The 14,832-nt window shown below is 39.1% G+C and overlaps 1 protein-coding gene across 1 annotated transcript; it reads left to right on the forward strand.

Moving 5' to 3' along the window:
- The first annotated feature begins 10,125 nt into the window (after positions 1-10,125).
- rbm7 (RNA binding motif protein 7) lies at positions 10,126-14,331 on the forward strand. Its single transcript, XM_053499700.1, has 5 exons — positions 10,126-10,323; positions 11,866-12,028; positions 12,097-12,184; positions 12,265-12,367; positions 13,161-14,331. Exons 1-5 carry the CDS (start codon positions 10,231-10,233, stop codon positions 13,476-13,478), a joined length of 765 nt encoding a protein of 254 aa, XP_053355675.1. The 5' UTR covers positions 10,126-10,230; the 3' UTR covers positions 13,479-14,331.
- The last annotated feature ends 501 nt before the right edge of the window (positions 14,332-14,832 follow it).

Raw genomic sequence — 14,832 nt, forward strand, 5'->3', positions numbered from 1 at the left:
ATATCTTCAATGTCAGAAAGTTTTCTGCCTATTTTCTCTGTTACTAACGCTGCATAAAAACGTTCTTAAAGTAAACTACAACATTTCGATATGATTCAAGTGCATTAATAATGTTTTGCAGTTAAGAAAATCGTCATTTATTTTACAGATGAAACTGCAGTCAGATCTCCTGACTAATCAGACTCAAGCATTTAAAACTGATATGCTCACACACTTATCTATACCGCTTTATCCCGTATTCAGGGTCACGGAGCCTATGCCAGGAGACTAGGGGCATGAGGTGGGGTACATCCTGGACAGGCTGCTAATCCAGCGCAAGGCACACACACATACACACACACAATACAGGCAATTTGGGAACTCAAATTAGCCTAATCTGCATGTCTTTGGACTGTGGGAGGAAACCGGAGTACCCGAAGGAAACCCATCAAGCACACAGAGATGGGAATCGAGCCTGGCAGGAAATCGAACCTGGACCCTGGAGGCCGTCTAACTGATACGTAACGTACACAACGAGTCACAAATATACAAATAGCATGTATACTCAGAAAAAAAAAAAAACGTCTCAACTGTTTTTACTTTCAGTAAACTTAATGTGTAAATATTTGTATGAACACTAAAAGAGTCAACGCCATAAGACATAAACTAAAAATGTTTCACAATGTGTCCCTGAATGAAGGGAGGCTCAAAATCAAAAGTACCAGTCAGTATCTGGTGTGGCCACCAGCTGCTTGAAGTACTGCAGTGCATCTCCTCCTCATGGACTGCCTATTGCAGACAGTCTGAGCACTGATGGAGGGATTGTGTGTTCCTGGTGTGACTCGGGCAGTTGTTGTGGCCATCCTGTACCTGTCACGCAGGTGTGATATTCGGATGTACCGATCCTGTGCAGGTGTTGTTACATGTGGTCTTCCACTGCGAGGATGATCAGCTGTCCTTCCTGTCTCCCTGTAACGCTGTCTTAGGCGTCTCACAGTGCGGACATGGCGATTTATAGCCACATCAGCAGTCCTCATGCCTCCCTGCAGCATGCCTAATGCATGTTCATGCAGATGAGCAGGGACCCTGGGCATCTTTCTTTGGGTGTTTTTCACAGTCGGTAGACAAGTCTCTTTAGTGTCCTGCGTTTTTAGAACTGTGACCTTAAATGCCTACTTTCTGTAAGCTGTTAAGGTCTTAACGACCATTCCACAGGTGCATGTTAATTAATTGATTATGGTTAATTGAACATGCATGAAAACATTGTTTAAACCCTTTACAATGAAGATCTGTAAAGTTATTTGGATTTTTACAACATTATTGTTAAAATACACAGTCCTGAAAAGGGACGTTTCTTTTTTTGCTGAGGATATAATATTTATTTAAATATCCCTTAGTGGGTGGCCCAGAGACTTTGTGGTTATAGCTGTTTCATCTCACCTCTGTGATTGGGAGCATGAATCTCACCTTCGATCATGTGTGTGTGTGTGTGTAGTGTTTGTATGTTCTCCCCATTCTTAGTGGGTTTTCTCAGGGTGCTCTAATTTTCTGCCACTGTCCGAAAACATGCTATGTAGGCTGACTAGCATTTCCAAATCTCCTGTCATGTGTGAGTGTGTGTGCTTGTGGCCTCCAATGGGTTGGTATCTAAGGTTGGCACCTTGTGCCTTGAGTTTCCTGGAATAGTTTCCAGGCCCCTGTGACGCTACACTTGAATGAGTGAATTAATGTCCCTTAGTAGTTTCACCTTTATTAGATGCTTTTAAAATGGATGGATGTCCTGGGCACAACAGGGAGTGTTCAATTTATTAGTTTATGGAACAGACCTCTTAGTTTATGGTACCACAAAGTCTTTTAAGTGCATCTGTGCATCCATACATTTTCAATAGGGTTGAGGATCCAAAATCTTAAAGTTAGTCTGTTATTCACTCCACAACCAATTTGATACGTGTCCATATTCCATCCACTTTGTGCAATAGCAAAACAGCCCCTGGCATGATGCTACCACCACCATGCTTAACACCTTTTACGATGTTCTTGGGGTTAAATTCCTTACATCTAATCCTCTAAACACATGCCTGGTCCACATGTCCATGGTGATGTAAGCCTCACTTTAACTGTAGACAGGGATGCTGGTGTTTCAGCCACTTCTAGTTCATGGCAGGCCTGTGCTTTGGTTGTTCCTGAGTTGTTCTTGACCATCGAGACCAATTTTCTCCCAGTAGAGCTGACATGCTCTTTCTCAGATCTGCATAGAGCTCTTTTTACTTCCATATTGTACTGTTTGTTAGTCAACCTAGTGGGTTTTGTCAAATAAAGTCTTTTTATGTTGCACAGAAAAGCTATGAGTCAATCATCCTCACTAAGAGTGATGCCAGCAGTTATAGAAATATGAGATGAGGTCATTCTAAGCATAGTTAACTTTTATGCTCAGTCCTATTCTCCATCCAAACTGTTCATCCAAAGGAAAGAGCCAGTTACACACACACACACACACACACACACACACACACACACACCACAATCACGTTTTCATATTCCATCTAATAGCAATGGACCAGCAAATGGCAAAAAAAGAAAGTAACATTTTACTTTTTTTTTTTTTTTACTCTTCTTGCTTTCTTCTTTGCTCCTTGTACATCAGCACATGGTAGAATAAACACAATCCAGAACCTCAACATGCTATAGAAAACCTTTTGTGATTTTTTTTCTGAATTAGATCAACACTGCCATCTTCTGCTGGAATTTACAACTACAATCACAAAACAAACATTTAGAGGGATTAACTTAAGTAGACGAAAATTGAAAGACAAGTGTATTTAGTCTGTATTTAAAGAGCAACACTTGAACACATCATGGTCATGTCATTCTATTTTTATTTTGAGGATGGATCATCTCAACTTTTCTTCTTCATATCGTGCGAGAAAAGGCGCATGCATATATATATATATATATATATATATACACACATACTCACCTAAAGGATTATTAGGAACACCTGTTCAACTTCTCATTAATGCAATTATCTAATCAACCAATCACATGGCAGTTGCTTCAATCCATTTAGGGGTGTGGTCCAGGTCAAGACAATCTCCTGAACTCCAAACTGAATGTCAGAATGGGAAAGAAAGGTGATTTAAGCAATTTTGAGTGTGGCATGGTTGTTGGTGCCAGACGGGCCGGTCTGAGTATTTCACAATCTGCTCAGTTTACAAAGCTAGGGTTTACAAAGAATGGTGTGAAAAGGGAAAAACATCCAGTATGTGGCAGTCCTGTGGGCGAACATGCCTTGTTGATGCTGGAGGTCACAGGACCAGGAATGGGCCGACTGATTCAAGCTGATAGAAGAGCAACTTTGACTGAAATAACCACTCGTTACAACCGAGGTATGCAGCAAAGCATTTGTGAAGCCACAACACACACAACCTTGAGGCGGATGGGCTACAACAGCAGAAGACCCCACCAGGTACCACTCATCTCCACTACAAATAGAAGAAAAAGAGGCTAGAATTTGCATGAGCTCACCAAAATTGGACAGTTGAAGACTGGAAAAATGTTGCCTGGTCTGATGAGTCTCGATTTCTGTTGAGACATTCAAATGGTAGAGTCAGAATTTGGCATAAACAGAATGAGAACATGGATCCATCATGCCTTGTTACCACTGTGCAGGCTGGTGGTGGTGGTGTAATGGTGTGGGAGATGTTTTCTTGGCACACTTTAGGCCCCTTAGTGCCAATTGGGCATCGTTTAAATGCCACGGGCTACCTGAGCATTGTTTCTGACCATGTCCATCCCTTTATGACCACCATGTACCCATCCTCTGATAGCTACTTCCAGCAGGATAATGCACCATGTCACAAAGCTCGAATCATTTCAAATTGGTTTCTTGAACATGACAATGAGTTCACTGTACTAAAATGGACCCCACACACACCAGATCTCAACCCAATAGAGCATCTTTGGGATGTAGTGGAACGGGAGCTTCGTGCCCTGGATGTGCATCCCAAAAACCTCCATCAACTGCAAGATGCTATCCTATCAATATGGGCCAACATTTCTAAAGAATGCTTTTAGCACCTTGTTGAATCAATGCCACGTAGAATTAAGGCAGTTCTGAAGGCGAAAGGGGGTCAAGCACCGTATTACTGTAGTATGGTGTTCCTAATAATCCTTTAGGTGAGTGTGTATATATAAATAATAAATATATATATTTTTTTTATTCCAGCAAAAGTAAGAAAATACACTGGTCAGAAAAAAAGTCACTATTCCAGAAGGGTTAAATTATTGAGCTACATCAAGCAAAGAAAACAACTAGGGATATTCAAAGAAACTTTAACTCATTATTAAAAAATAACAAAAAATCTGCAGTAAGAACCAGAGCTATGTTTAATAGCGAAAGTAAAAGCATTTACACACACAATGTGATGAGAACTCACAGGACTGGGACCAAACAGCTATGTGGTCAGTTTGCAAGGGGTTATAAAGATTTGACTTTGAAGCAATGGACCAATGCTGTGTGGTCTGATAAGTTTAGATTGAACATATTCCAGCATCACTGAACAACCCTTTGGAGGCAGTGTTATGATCTGCTGATGAATAGAATGTACTGAATGACCAGCTCCTCACATCTATTAAGTTTTTCTTTGCTGATGGTACAGGAATATTCCAGGACACAAATTGTTAAAGAGTGATTCTGGGAGCATGAGGAATTTTTTTCACACATGAACTAGACACCACGTTGTGTGCTGTAATCAAAGCTAAAGGTGATTAAATGAAATCTTAGAGTGTGTGATATTTTTTGTTGTAGTTTTATTGTTTTGGCCAGTCAGTATACCTTATATAACATATAGAAATACTTTGCATAAATAAAAATATAATAATTAAAGAAGACCCAAGATGCAATATACTGTATATACAATGCCAGATATTCAGAATATAACAGAATATAGGAGTGTACAAGCAAGATCTCAAAGTCCAGACTCTGGTTCCTTGAGATAAACAGAATCCTGCTGATCAGTGTTACATCAGATAGACAGAAACATTCTGTATTTTATGCTGTTTTATGTTTCAGCTCCTGTTTTGGAAAACTAAAGCATGAAACTTGAATATCAAATGCATTTCTATAATCATTTTGTGATCAAGGTGTAATCAGATATGCACATGCAGGTATACAGCACATATCAGGTACAGTTCCTTGTAGAAACATTGTCTGTTACTTAAACATTTGCAGAAGGAGTCTCCAGTATCCAGGCAGCATGGTGGTGTAGAGGGTTAGCACTGTGGAGGTTGAGGGTTCAATTCCACACAGACAAAAATGATCATGGTCTCCTGGTGGGTTTCCTCAGGTCCACGGTAACTGGTGTTTCTAAGTTGCACTGCGATGAATTGGCATCTCAACCTGGGGTGTACCCCAACTAGTGCCCTGGGATAGACTTATAACGTCCTGTGACTCTGTACATGATAAGTGGTATAGAGAATGAATGGGTGTCCTGTTACACCGTTGTAACACTCAAAAGTAATGCTGTAAGGACAGAGAAGAGGTTTCTTGCTAACATGACAAACTGTTTTGATTTTTTTTTTTTTTATATTACCTTTAAGGGAGATATAAGAGAATATAATATACTAATGCTGTACTGATTATATACTGCATTAAAATCAATTGGATGTGATTATTGTATCTATAGAAGGTCAGGAGAAAGAATCAATGGGTCAGGAGTAGAGGTCAAGGGGTTAGGAGGAGATGTCAATCATTCAGTAACCATCCAAATGATTTAATATTTGCTTAAAAAAAAATTGGGGGGGGGGAGGGGGTTAGGTTCTCAAGGTTATTCTGCTTTTCCACCTCATGCGCATCTGTTCTGACTTATTCCAGACCTGTATATCTGCCCAACACTGTCATATACTGATCCCAATCAATGAAACTGCCGGAATGAAACTGCCTCTGTGGGAAGACAAATATGCTCGTGCTCATTTTGACCGCGCGACACGCACAGGTGTCATTTTATGAATTTCAGATGAATTGCATACCTCGAGCTGCCAGCTGGAAATACCTCACTGCACTTTGGATCCAGAACACTCCAAAGTGGCTTTAATACATCACTCGTGTTTATGGCTGAGCACACGCAAGACTTCAGCATGTAATAATGACACCTGGTTGGGACTGCTGAGATCCCACTTTCATTAGCTCTGAGTTAGTCAACCTAGCAGAAAGAATGCCTATGAATCATGCAGCATAATGTAGGTTTTTCCACACACAACCAGGTCAACTAAAATTCAGAATTTTAGCAAATCTCTAAAGCAAGTCTGCAAAAATGCAAACACACTTTCTGCTTTTTATTCACCTTCCAGCTAGGGCTTACACATCAACATCTTATGCAGTTTTCCAAACCGCCATCAGTTTACATGCTGTTTAAGTATTTAAATTCTAAAAATGTATGTAATAGATAAATTATGTAAATGTATTAAATGTATCACTTTGTAAATAAATAAATAAATAGCAAAATGCCTTTAAATCATTTTGGAATTTAAAACCATACTTTAATTCAGTTATGTTTATACACATTGACTGATTGATTGATTGATTGATTGATTGATTGATTGATTGATCGGTTGATTGATTGATTCCCAATCATCATGATTGTGTAGAATAACAGAACATCATCATGAGAGTAAAAACTCCCTTTATTTCTCTATATAATCCCCTGCTACACTAATGCTCTTATTCCAGCATTGCACTAGTGCTTGGATACCATCCAAGTTTTCTCAGTACATCGGAGCCATAATTGGACTTCACGTCTGAAACTCTGGCCTACCAGGAACACCATTAATGGCTAAAACAAGTGGAAATGGCTTGGAGCAAGATTCGGACTGTATGGGACTGTGGCGATATCTCCCAGCCGAGTTCCTGTTATATGCAAGTGATGTTGGTGAACGATTGTGTGTTCAGTTCACACAGATAGGTGCGTCTCTTACACAAGCTGGAGAAAAGTCAAGGCTCAGGCGTTTCACTGGCTGAACGTTCATTGGAATGATTGCGGTGTAATCTAAGTCTAAAAACACTTTTATTCACCAGTAATTTCTACACAAGTTCCACTTTGACTTGAACACATCTCATTTTTTATATTTATTCGTTTACAATTTTTATTGTTAAGTAGTATGGATTACAGTTAGCACTATCCAGGGTCCGGGTTCGATTCCCGTCTCTGTGTGCATGAAGTTTGCATGTTCTCCCTGTGCTTGGTGGGTTTCCTCCGGGTACTCCGGTTTTCTCCCACAGTAAAAAAAAAAACATGCAGGTTAGGCTGATTGGCGTTCCTAAATTGCCCGTATTGGGTGAATGAGTGTGTAAGTGTGTGTTTGTGTGTGTGCCATGTGATTAATTGGCACCCTGTCCAGGTCTGTTGAGTATTGATGGCTAAATGAAACTGCATTTAATTGTTGATGCTTTCCAGCCAACCTTTTTAAACCAAAACATGTACAGTACATGTATTTCATTAGGCTTCATTTAGGAGTTTATTGGACTGACATCTAGTGGACGAAGTTTGTGTAGCAAAAAGATCCTAGCATGGCAAGTGACATGGATAAGTAGTTACATATGGAATATGGAGAAGTAGTTACAAGTGACAGTTCTTTTTTGCGTTTATATCATACTGATCCTCTTTGCAAATTCATTATATTTAACTTTAAAAAGTAATTAACTTGTCTAAAGGATGGTCACCTTTACTGTCTGAATGTAATAATAAGATGAGATAAGATAAAACTTCATTAATTAATCTCTGTGCCAGAGACTGCTCCAACAGCAAAGAGAGTAAATATACATGCTATGAAGTAATAAATAAAATAAGATTAAATAAAAAAAAAAAATCCACAAAATAGGCATAGGATAGACAAAAGTAGAATGCAACAATCAAATAATGTAGACCGGGAGCAGTAGAGATCAGTAGAGACCGGGAGTAGACCGGGAGCAGTAAAGATCAGTAGAGACCAGATTCTGATAAGATATTATTATACGTAATAATTTACATAGCAGCAATGATGGGTTAACAATATCATGTGCAATATTATTTAGCTCTATCATGTTTAGCATCAGTTATTGCACATGATATTGTTAACTGATACTGCTAATTGATGTTGCACATGATATTACTAATTGATGTTGAACATGATAGAGCTAAATGATATTGCACATGATATTGTTAAATTATATTGCACATGATGTTGCTAATTGATGTTGAACATGATAGAGCTAAATGATATTGCACATGATACTGCTAATTGATGTTGCACATGATATTACTAATTGATGTTGAACATGATAGAGCTAAATGATATTGCACATGATATTGTTAAATTATATTGCACATTATATTGAAGAATCCAGACAAACAAATTGCAGTAAAGGTAGGTGCACCTATTGTTTCTTGGCTGTGACCATTATTTTAGCTCTACTCCATACAGAAGGTGGAGGAGTTTTAAAGATTAATGGCCACCGGAAGGAAAGTGGCGTTCTGTGGTGCTTCTCTGTGGTCTCAGTCTATGGCTGAATGTGCTCCGGTAGGACACCAGTGTGGCATGCAGCAGATGGGAAATTTATATTTATAATCCTGAGAAGTTTTTTTCAGTATTCTCCTCTCTGACACATTCGCCAGAGACTCCAGTTCCACTCCAATGAAAGAGCCAGCTTTAATAATAAGTTTGTTGAGTCTGTCGACACCGGCTGTCATTACTCTGCTACCTTAACACACTACAGCACAGAAGATGGCACTGCTAACCACTGAGTCATAAACAATCTGCAGCATGGTCCTGTAAACATTGAAAATCTGAGAAAATACAGGCAGCTATACCTATACACTTGTATTAACAAAGGTCACACACTTTAAGAATTCATTGGTCACCTTTGATTATGGTGCACAATGTGGTGCAGAGTTTGGTGCACAATACTACAATGTAATAAAGTATATATTTCCTACCTTGAATTTAGAATGTGTTATACTCATTGTTTTTTTTTCTAGTCTATTTAGAGATTGTTACAGCGATTCTGGCCCAATATAAAGGCTAAACGCAGTAGTTTGCCTGTTATTACTTTAACATAATATTTTCCCCCGTTGCCATGGCAATGTTAACAGTAAAGCAAGACTTTGGCGTCTTCTGTCAGTGTACATCACTTCCCCTATGATGTACACTGACAGAAGTCACGATTCAAATATGGCAAGAAAAAGTCAGTGTCTCCATGTAGCAATCACACATTTATTGTGCCAATGTTTACGCAACTGATTTAAGTCAGACAGTGCCATTTCTCAGACTCGGCTGCTGTGTATTTGATCTTTGATCTTGAATAAAAATCAGATCCGGACCTTTAAACATGAATGTATGTTTTGTGTAAGTTATAAGCAAGTTTAATAAAAGTCATTTTCTTATCACCAATTATTCCAGACCTTTTGATCTTGAGTACATTAAATATTCACTGCACAATGTTGCAGTTATACTGGATATTAACTTTATTACCTACTGTTAGTAAGTTGTAACACATTGTTATTCATCGTAAATAGACCACTAACTAGATGCCAACTGCATTCCATTAGCTTTGTAAATGTAACAATAAAGCTGAATCTAGTCAAATATAATCTAATATTAAAATCACATCTGGACCTTTGATCTTGAATAAAAATCTAACACAGACCTTTAATCTTGAATAAAATATATATTATTATATTTATATTTAAAGGTCCGGATATGATTATAATATCTTGTATAATCATATTAAATTAATACTAAGACATGGATATTCTACGGTCCAGGTTGGATTTTAATATGATGTATGAACTATTACTTGGAACTATATGTGCATATAAAGTTATAAAATCCATGATGCCAAAGAAATGCTTGTGCACAGAAGTACCATCTATGAATCTAAAAAATCAGCTCTTACTGCATTCTAGCAGTTCTTTACATTAATTACTTCAAAATATTGCATAATAGGCGGTACAGTGGTGTAGTGGTTAGCACTGGCGTCTTGCACCTCCAGTTTAAAAAAAAAAGAAAATGTGTACCACGTGTCGTGCTACTAAGTGTGCGGATTGGTCACTTTTTGTGACGTCACAGGTCACGGTCGGGGGGCGGGGGTGAACCGGGAAGCGGAGGTTTTATTTGGACCCGCCTCTTCCGGTAGACATAAGCTTTCGGATTCAGATGTAACAATATTACAGTGGGGTGTTTTTAATGAAATAAATTCCACCTGTAACCTCGTAAACGATGGGTATAGCAGATGAAGCGGACCGAACACTGTTTGTAGGCAGCTTGGACTCTCAAGTCACGGAAGAGCTTCTGTTTGAGCTGTTTTTGCAGGCGAGTTATATTTATTAGCTTGTTAGCATATCGGTTTGCTTGGCATCTAACGGTAAGCGCGTGGAGACGGTAATTAAGGCTGTAATAAACTCAGATACTTTAAGTACGAGCAGTTTAAACTGCGTGTATTTAACTGTGCGTTTGTGTTGTTAGGCTAGAACTTGTTTAATGCAGGTTATCTAGTCATTTAGCTGACTAGCTTTTGTTGCTACGTACGAGCGCTTAGCCAGCACTAGTGTATTACTGCCACCTAGTGGTCGTGCCACCTATTTTCGGACGCTGCTGCTTCTTAATTCTCATATTGTCTAGACCGCTTTATCCTGTGCACAGGTTCATGGGGATACTTGAGCCTATCCCAGGAGATTTTGGGCGCAAGGGAAGGACTGCCAGTCCATCGCAGTCCACACACATACACACTCTCGGTCATTCACACACTTCGGGAAATGTAGGAGCACAAATTAGCCTAATCTGCATGTCTTTGGACTGTGGGAGGAAACCTGAGTACCCGGAGGAAACCCACCAAGCACAGTGAGAACATGCAAACTCCATGCACACAAACCTTGAAGTGGGAATCGAATCCTGACTCACCCAGGGATAGTTCAAACCACAGTGTCTGCCTTACCTCCCTTATCTTCCCAGACTCTTTAAATATTTAGCCAGGCAGCCTGTATGAAACATCAAATTCTTATTTTGCTCATTTTGTCTTTCTTTTTGTCTTTACTTCTTTGTTGTTTAATTGTGGTTGGAATCCAGTTGGCAGTACATTACTGCCGACTGTAGGTCTCGCTCTCCCTCATCTCCCCGGTCTCTTAAAGCTGACTCTCCAGTCCAGCCTTCTTACGCTTCACTTTCTTGTTTTATCTTGTTCTGTTCTCTTTCTTAAACTCTGTTTGCTTTTATTTGGCACTTCCACAATCTCTATCTTCTCTACATGTTCACTCTTAGTACTGCTCCATGCCATTTGTTGGAGTTCAGTTAGTTGCATCAATACTGCCTCACTCTCCCTCAACTTCCTGATCCTTTAAAGCTGAGTTTGCAGTGCAGTCTTCCTAAAAAACCAAAGTAAAGATTAAATGCTTTCTTCCCTGATTAGTGACTCCTTTTAAAAAAAAAAAACACTTTTAACATTGACTTTTACTTTCCCTAGATTACTGCCATCTTCTGCTTTTGATATTCCTCATCATCTTCAGTTTAAATCTCTTTTTCCAGACCTGTAGCGCTTAAGAAAGCCATCAAATATCTTCTTCCTTGTTCTTATACCCTTATTTTCCATTTTGTAAAAACATACATTAATCAATCACTGCTGGGTCCTAGTTTTAAATCTCTCTCTCTAACCATAACTGCGTATTGTAATTTAACACCAATATTAGTGTGAACCGTTTCAATTTAAACCTCTTTTTTTTTTTTTTTTTTTTGACTGTTCAACTCTTGGACTACTCAATTCTACTTATTCTAACTAATCTACACAACTCCTGGACTGCTCTTACAGTTTGCCCCCTCCAAATAATTTTTTTTTTGTGCTTTGTATTTTTTATCTTACAGGCTGGGCCTGTGATCAAAGTAAAAATCCCGAAGGACAATGACGGCAATTCGAAACAGTTTGCTTTTGTGAACTTTAAACATGAAGTCTCCGTCCCCTACAGCATGCAGCTGCTTACCGGCATCCGGCTTTATGGAAGGCAGCTTAACCTACAGTACAGAGCAGGTAGGAAACTTTTGAAAATTATGAAAATTATGTTCATTTTTTTATGTTTTGCGTTCTGTGTGTTACAGGCAGCAGTCACATCAATCAAGAGGGAAAAAGCCCGGCAAACTCTCAGAACCCTAGTCCAGCAAACACACCCACTCACCGTGGTGCGAGGTATGCTTCATAAATCACATCACGAAATAAGCAACAGTGCTTACATTTGGATTGATATTTATCTGATGTGCAACATGCAGGTATGACAGGACTCCAGATCAGATGAGTTCTCCATCATATTCTCCTCCTCAGAGCATGCAGAGGTCTTTCTCTTCACCAGATAGTCTTCAGAAGCAGGCGGTGGTGAGCACGGTTAAGTTTGTTCCTGAACGTTTCTTTTTGCAAAAGTTACCGAAGAGCATGTAAAGGCTTGACTAAAGCTGTAAATAACTGACTGATGATCGCTGCTGGATTGAAATGGTAAAATTTTGATCCCATAGGATTCACTGGGTATCTTGAGGATTAACTTTTTTTTGTTCACACAATCCAGCAGTTGGTGTTCATTTCACACTTGGCAGGTGTTCATGTAACGAATAAAACACGACAGGGCATGCTTTTAAAGGTAAATCATCTGACGCTTTAGGTGATTTCATCCTATGTATATGTTTTTATATAAGAATGACGGGTCACGTTAGGTCCTGTTGTCACATTGACGATAATTGGGTTAAACCGGTTGCTCCTTCACTGGTTTTAAATAATCTTTCTTAGAATTTAATACCATTAAAAATTAACAAAAATAAAAGGTTTCCCATGGTCCCAATAGACTGGAAAAGACTCTGTAACTCTACTGAACGCTGACCTGTTGTGGGAAACTTCCACATATCACTAACACTGGAGACTGCCTCCAAAAAAAGTCAAATCGGAGGAAACCATCACCAAATAATTGCACTTTTTAAATTTTTCCGTAATCTTACATCATGGAACATCTGCTAAATGTGCATGTAGCTGCACCTCAGCCGAAATAAATACATTTTGTTTAACCAGTCAGAATCAAAGCACGGTGGTATACGTAATGCATTCTAGCTTTCATTAGTCTTAACAGACATAAGTTTTAAAGCTATTCAGAAATGACGCACATGTTCCTCTTTTTTCACAGATGAACAACATGTGGCAGGTGCAGATGCACCAGATGCAGCAGTTGTCCAGTTCATTTCAGCTCGGCATGCAGCAGCAACCGTTCCGAGGTGGCTACAGTAACCCTTGGCAAAAAGACAGCCCCACCCAGTGGAGCCAGCGATCCACACACCAGCAAGACGACAGTGGCCACTACGGGCGCGAACAGTGGCACGGAAGCAGCAAGCGGCATCGGAGAGATGACTTTTACCAGCACGACGACCGTGGAGGAGGCCGAAATAGAGATTATCCACCCGAAAGACGCAGAGAGTCGAGAGACGGACGCTGGAGGCAATACTGACGATCCTGATACTCATACTGATCCAGGAGATTTTGTGTTACCAGCAGTTTTTTTTTTTTTTTGGTTTTATATGTTTTTTTAAAAAATCTAATTTTTAACCAGATATTTTTCTTTTGTAAAATATTGTAATTTGATAAGCATTTTAACTGGAATGTATGAGAAAATGAGTAATAATTGCATGTGTTTCTTGTAAAACAGATTTTTTTTTAAATGAAGTTGGGCACGGTGGCTTTGTGGTTAGCACTGTGGCCTCGCACCTCCAGGGTCGGGGGGTTTGATTCACTCCTCGGATCTGTGCGTGTTGTACCTGTGCGTGGTGGGTTTCCAGATACTCAGGTTTCCTACCACGTCGTGTCCAGTGTCTCATGGGATAAGCTCACTGTACGTATAAGCAGTACAGAAGATGAATAAATAAAATAGGGTTTCAGTCTCAGGGTGCAGCTCCCACTAGATCTGATTTTTGTGATTATTTTAATACAGAAAAAAAAAATCAATGTTTGTATACATTATTTTGTTAATATCGATCAGACCGGTTTTTATTCAAGCATTCTGGTCACACACTTCTGGCGATGTCAACTTTTGTGTGCTGAATACTATATTCCATGATGTACTTTAACCAGCAGGGGATGTACCTTCGAGCAGCTGTATGAGGGGGAGAAAAAACAGTCCGATTTCTCAGGAGTTTTTTTTTTTTTTCTTTTGGTGATTAAAATGTCAAAATCTCTGGTGCTTTTTAGACTTTTTTGAAAAGGTTTCTGTTAAACAAAAACATTTAGACATGTATATAGACTGTATATTGTGTGCTGTAACTTTCTCTACCGTAAATACAGCTTAATTTTTATGGTATGAACAACCGTGTTGCTGTCAGTTCATTCCGCTTTCATTTATTTACTGTCCTCTATTCGCTTTTATAGAGATTATCAGTTTTAAATGAAAAAAAACTCGTTAAACCTCGTTTAATTAACTAGTCGAACGTTTTCACCTTTGCTGCATTAAAATTAATTTCCACGATCCTTCTGAGATCCTGTGAATGTTTCAGAGGTGCCTATGGTTTTAGCAGGGTTCTGCTGTTGGACCCTTTAGCCGGGTCTGTCACCCTCAAGTGCTCAGATATGATTGGATGCTGAGCTGGCAATCCAGGCCCATAAGGAACTGCCACGGAAATGACCAAAACCAGGGTGGGAAGTATTTGTTGCCCCTGGATGAACCTTTACCTTACTGCTATGTTTATTGAAATACATCCTATGCTAATTTTTGTACCGTTAATTTTTGTTTAATGATTTTCTTATTCTTTTTTAGACAAAGCAATAAGGACTGGTTACTTTAGTTGATACAAATAGAGGGTGGAGAGTTC

This window comes from Clarias gariepinus, chromosome 7 (assembly GCF_024256425.1).
Source record: "Clarias gariepinus isolate MV-2021 ecotype Netherlands chromosome 7, CGAR_prim_01v2, whole genome shotgun sequence".
NCBI lineage: Eukaryota > Metazoa > Chordata > Actinopteri > Siluriformes > Clariidae > Clarias > Clarias gariepinus.

Excerpts from the sequence above, each read along its gene's own strand:
- rbm7 (XM_053499700.1), top strand. The coding sequence starts at position 10,231 with ATGGGTATAGCAGATGAAGCGGACCGAACACTGTTTGTAGGCAGCTTG. Across the intron at positions 10,324-11,865 it reads TGTTTGAGCTGTTTTTGCAG|GCTGGGCCTGTGATCAAAGT; the intron begins GCGAGTTATATT and ends TTTATCTTACAG. Across the intron at positions 12,185-12,264 it reads CCCACTCACCGTGGTGCGAG|GTATGACAGGACTCCAGATC; the intron begins GTATGCTTCATA and ends TGCAACATGCAG.